Source organism: Psittacula echo (assembly GCF_963264785.1).
Source record: "Psittacula echo genome assembly, chromosome: 3".
In the NCBI taxonomy this organism is placed as follows: Eukaryota; Metazoa; Chordata; class Aves; order Psittaciformes; family Psittacidae; genus Psittacula; species Psittacula echo.
Window position 1 is genome coordinate 98,316,758 of NC_137736.1, and position 6,000 is coordinate 98,322,757.

At 42.2% G+C, this 6,000-nt stretch overlaps 1 protein-coding gene across 1 annotated transcript in view; it reads right to left on the minus strand.

Annotated features, from left to right (window-relative positions):
* The window catches only part of HTR2A (5-hydroxytryptamine receptor 2A), a 28,269-nt gene extending 22,542 nt beyond the window's left edge, over positions 1-5,727 (minus strand). Inside the window, exons 1-2 of the mRNA XM_080612754.1 lie at positions 5,076-5,727; positions 207-407 (exon numbers count right to left, since the gene is read on the minus strand). Coding sequence (XP_080468880.1) covers positions 207-407; positions 5,076-5,490 — 616 coding nt within the window. The 5' untranslated portion in view covers positions 5,491-5,727. The remainder of the gene's footprint in view (positions 1-206; positions 408-5,075) is intronic.
* Positions 5,728-6,000: the final 273 nt, after the last annotated feature.

Below are 6,000 nucleotides of genomic sequence, written 5' to 3' on the forward strand. Positions count from 1 at the left end.
TGAACTCAGTAGTCCTATCAGTAATATATATTCTCCTCCATGTCCCGTTGTTGATTTCCATTGCATAATTACTACGTTACAGCACTTAGGCTGTGGCACGCAAAATATTGCAGGCAAAGAATACAGTTTTAGATTGCAGCGTATATGTCACATCCTCTCAAAGGCCAGAAATCTGCAATTACATGCTGAAATATTGCCTCACTTACCAACTGATATGGTCCAAACAGCAATTATTTTTGCAAAAGCCTTAGTTCTTGAGTTAAACCGGCTGTGATGGATGGGGTTTCGAATGGCAATATAGCGATCCAGTGAGATGGCACAGAGGTGCATGATGGAGGCAGTGGAGAAAAGCACGTCCAAGTAGATCCAGACAGCACAGAGCTTTGTAGGCAGAGGCCATGTGTATCCTGGACAAGAGAAAGTTGACATGAGCTAAGAACATGGCATACATCTTTTGTTGTGACACATATGTCTTATTGCATGTATCCCTCTAGGAAGAGATAGTAGTAAGTGATGCGTTCAATAGAAGCTGCCTGGCACTGTTTTAAGAAGCCTTTTTTATTTGCTTGCAACCTTCTGACTCCATAGCTTTTAGAATTAACTCTCCTCCTTTTCCAGGCTACAGGCAGTGTAAGTTTGTTTCTTTTTAATTCCATTTGCATAACACTAGTGCTTGATGTTCTAGTTAACCATCTCTGGCAGCAAATCTATGGAAAGAGAAGCAATTTTGCTTCTGTAAGTTCTAAATTTTGTTTTTAGGACTTTTTATCCATGTCATTACTGCATTATTAAAACCTGCTGATATGCACAGCTGCCTAAATTCTGAACCTGAAACCTTAGATTTAGTGGCAGCTGAAGAAAGAAATGTATTTTGTTGTATACCAGTGATATTTATTTATCTTGCCTGTTTTTAGGCAACTACCATGTACTTAAATAAGGATATGCTCTCTATCAATGAATATTGATAGACTCCTCCAGAGAGAGCAATCCAAAGCAAACACATTAATGTTTACCAATATCCAACCTCTATCTTCTTAGCTGCAAATTAAGCCTCCCCCTTATCCTTGTTCTTTCCAATAGCCATGAAGAATAATTGATGGCTCTCCTTTCCAGAAACTATTGGAAGATGGCTATCATGTCTTGCCTAGTTGCTTGGGTTTTTAACTCATCCAGACTAAGCAAAGCCAATTCCTTTATCTTTTGCTTACAGACAATGCTTTTAAAACTTTTGTGCTTCTTGTTTCTCTGCTGTGGAATCTATTTAATTTATCCATATCTTGCTTATCATTCAGTGACCAAAACAGGTCTCGGTATTAAGGCCTCTCAGCTGCTAAGTGAAATACAAGATTGCTTCACAGGTCTCGCAGGGAATGTTCTTAGTTACAAAACCTGGAATGATGAGTGCCTTTTGTATAAAAATATCATACTACTGATGCATGCTTAGCTTATGATCCTGTTCAGCATTCCTGAAGGCTGGGCAAATTTCCCCAGCAGTAGTTGGTTTGCTATCATTTTCCTAAGTTGGTATTTTTGCATTTATCCTCACTGAATGTTGTTTGCTCATTTGACTTTCTCTTCAGGGATCCAGATGATTGTTGGTGATTCTGAGCCAGTACCTCTGACTGCTCGTAACCTCTTCCAGCTTGGAGCTTTTGGAAAGCTGTGGAAGCTCACACTCTATTCACTACACAAGTTGCTAGCAGCAGTACTGAGCAGACTCAGGCTAAACAAAGCCCTTCAGGACCTTCATTCAAAGGCCCTTTTAGTCCAGGGAATGGGTAAGAACTCTCCTTGGAGCAAGTTTTACAGTTATGCGTGTCCTTATCTTGTGGTGATTTAATTTAGAGTATATTACTCAAGCTGTCATGACAGTGCAGCATTGGGCAATGCCAAACCTGGTATTATGAGAACACACTAGGACTTTTGGGGCTGCCTGACCCCTTTGGAGATGCAGTACAAGATCTGCAACAGCAGGAACGGAGGAAAAGGCAGAGGAGCTAGGTCTGTGCCTAATTAAATTTAGTCTCAGTAAGCACTGAGACCTATTTCTTGGTGCTGTTGGACTGCTGTAATATGAGCTGACCTTCACAAGCCATACAATATTTATGGGTATGTTTTATCTTGTTTTCTGATCTTTCAGTGGGGAATCTGGTCTCTGGAATGTGTTATGTGGGGGCTGGCTTTCAGGGGCATGTCTTCTCTCTGCCAGGACAGGACAGTTTACACAGGGAAAAGTGATAAAGTATTTTTATACTTGACAACGTGCATCTGTTCTTTTGCTTCAGTGGCCTTTGGGACCAAATTTGTCATATCCTTCTAGATGTCTTGTCCTTGCTCTAAACATGGATGGGGCAGGGATAAAACAGCACCGATTTTATGTGGCACACATTATGTGGAGCATGGCACAGGGCACCTCTGCCTTGTGCCATGCTTTGGCCACTGTCAAATTCACCCTTTAACATATCCAGGGGGAAACAAGACAAAATAAAACTGGCTGCAATTTAAAGATTGGGTAGGCAGGGCAAGTTCTATGATTTCATATTGTCCATGGGAGCTTGTGCAGTCCAGGAGCTCATATGAGGCAGTTAACATCCAACGGATAAGGAAGTGATGCTTATGCACCTGTTCATTTTCACATTGAGACACTGATATGGAGGGCAGGTAGCCCCTAGGATGAGATAAGATTTTTTTCCTGATGTAATGAGATAGTAGCAACCAGGAGAGGAGAAATGTTTTCTCATAAGGCCTTTCAGGTGAGGAGGCAAGCAAGCGAAGCTGACCAGGACGGCTGGGCTGCTGCTCTGTTGGGAACAGGAGGTATAAGAAAACTGTTTTGAGTGAAAGGCTAAGGAACTTCTATGAGGAAAGAAGAGAGGAGAGTCTGTAGGCATGGGCAATTGCTGAGGAGCAACTGTCTGCTTTATCCAAAGCACATCAGCTGAGACCATATATGGGGTCAGCACTGGGGTGGACAGGAGCCCTCGGAAATGCCTGGTCCTTCCACTGCAAGCAAGGAGTTACGCACCATCTGCCAATAATCCTGACAGCTGCTCCATGCCGTTGCTGCCGCTCCACAATGTGGGACAAGCCTCTGAGGCAGGAGCAACAGGCATCCAGCAGCCTATGTGTTTTGGGGTGGGAACCAGCACTATTGTTCATCTTTATGAGTTTTCTGCTCTGTGGGCACATCCACCTTGGTAGCACTTGCTGAGTGTGTTTTTCCAGCAAAGGGTGCTGCTGCTGAGTGGATGGAGAAGCGTTCTTCCTGGCCCAAAAGGTGCAGGCTGGGACAGGCATGTGGCTGATGTGGCTGGGCAGCTGAACAGGAATTGCCCACAACAGCTGTAAAGCTCTTCAAGAAGAAAATCATCTCTCTTCTGAGAAAACCAGTTACAATTGCCCTTCAAGGGGCTGGAGAATGGGTGGTGGAGCACGCTTGTTCCACAGCCTTGGAAGTGCCTCAGCAGAGCAAGGTATGTGCAAAGACCCCCAGTTTGGGCTCAGGACTGTCAACATAACTGACCTGGCTGAAGTTGGGTGGCTGAGGTTGAGCAAATGCTCCTGTGTAAAGGGAGGTTTCACTCTGTGGCATCGCTGGTTGTCCTTGGAGGTTGACGGTGCACTGTGATGAGGTGATTCTTCTGGTACCTGTGTGCACCACCAGATGATTTCTCACCCCAAGTTACCCTGCAAAGACCTCCTCTCCTTGACCTTGAAAGGGAAAAAGCAAAGACAATACACCTCCTCCCCTACGGCTTCAGGTGCTTGCTGCTCTTCCATACTAGTGATTGCAAAGGAGGGGAAAGCAGAATTCCTCCACAACGGTTTCATCTTCACTGTGTGCAGGAAATCCTGTGTCCCGACCTGAATCACTTCCGAGCCGCGGATTTTGAGGGCTCTTTTCCACGGCACAGAGCTTGGCCAGCAGGAGTCCCTGTTGCATGTCGCAGGGAATCACACAGGATTTTAACGGGTTTGCTCATCTCACACATCGGACAATTTCTGCTCCCGCAGCTCTGTTTTACGCTGTTTTTCCCACCAAAGATAATTGCATCAGTCATACAATAAATCACACCAATTTTGCATCACCAATGCAAAATGCTGTTTGCAAATGCTACTGAGGGCAATCTGTGTAGAAATACTGAAACTGGGAAATAAACTTCCAGTTTTCTGGATGAAATCTCTCAAGTCACAAACTCCTGTGTGGACCGTTAGTCCCAAAATAGTGAGGCAATAGAAAGCTTTGTAAACAACCTCACTTTCCTCCTGGCGTTGTCTGGCTTCTCCTTGAACTGTAGCAATTCAGTTGTGGCACTGGAAAAACTCATTTCTCGAAGTTTAGGGATTATAACAGCCTGGCAGTATCGGCACTGAACACATAAGCTGCTGCTTTTTTCTATGTGAGCTCTGCTGCAAATAATTTTGGTGAAAATGAGAAGGAAGATCTGCTATTAATCACCTGCAAGGGTATGAACTGTGAGTCATTATTCACTTAATTCTTAAATAACTTCTCTTAAGAAATCATAGCTTTGCAGTTGTAAATGTTACTAAAAATTAGACAGAATTAATTCCCATCCATTTTTTAAGCTCCTACAATATTTATTCCAGCATTTGCTGCTAAGTAGATGTCTAAGCAGGATGCTGGTGTTAAGAGAATTATTTACATTTGTATTACTTCATTAAAACAAATTGAAGGGGTTGCCTACTTTGAATCTAAAGGTAGTTATTAGTGCTTCTGTGCATATTTGTGGAGCAAAGTAACTGGCAGGAACCTACATTCTCATTAGGAATATTGAAAATTATGAGGCAGGGTTAAAACTAAAAGAATAGAGAGAACATCTGAGTAATAAATTAATGTTCTGGACTGTGTTTAAAATGCCTGTAACTAGAAATATAAAGTAGGAAAAGATACAAGTACTTCACCTATTATTGCATCCATTAACCAATTACATATATTTCAACTTGTATGGAGTGATTACAATATTTTGTTGTAAGAGAATGAAGTAATAACAACATGTGCATGCAATGTTTAAAGCTTCTCAAAACATGCAGTAGGTTACATAGCTAATACTCACCATAAAGTATGGTTAACATTGACACAGGCATGACAAGGAAACCCAGCAGCATATCAGCTATTGCGAGTGACATTAGAAAATAGTTAGTGGCGTTCTGTAGTTTTTTCTCCAGTGACACAGCCATGATGACAAGAATATTTCCAGCAATGGTTAAAACAATCACTATCACTGTCAGCAAAGCTGGCCAGTTTTTCTGTGAAAGCTGAAACAGGGAAGGGTGGCACGGTGGACTCATGTTGCTTTCACAAGAAAGATTGGTTAGGTTTTCAGAGTCCACAGTCAAGTTAAAGAGATGTGATATGTTAATCTCTCCAGCTCCATAAACATTTCTGTAGAGTCTTCTCTCATGATTTATTTGTATTAGGGAATTTGTAGTTGGGTTCACAGAGCTCTCCTCATCAGGAAGAATATCCATTGCTAAGTCTGAAACTGGTGAGATAAATAGTGGAGAACAGGAAATTTTCACCTCTTGTCACCATCAGGCTTTATATTCCTCAGTTGTCCATGCCAGAAGTTGAAGGAGCACAATCCTTTGCCACTAGCACGATGCAGAAAAACATACCAGAATTACTCCGAAAGCTGAAATGTTTTGTTCTCAGTTCCATAGGAAGTCCATTGTTGGCATACATTGAAAACCCAGCTGAAAAGCAAAACCAAGCTGCAGGACAGAAATTGTGGACTTGAGGCTTCAGAGAGCAAAAATGTTGGAGAAATAAGAAACAAAAACTTTTGCAGCCACTAGGACTCCCCTCTGGAGCTACATCTTATTGCTATTGGTAACTGTAATCACCCAGTTTTAAACACAGCAGTATTAAAATAGCTTGCCATACAAAACAGCAGAGCTCTCGCTTCCCTATTAAGAAAGTTGATTAAAGATTCCATCCAGCATCTTTCTCTTGAAATAATTAGATATGCTCTTATTTAT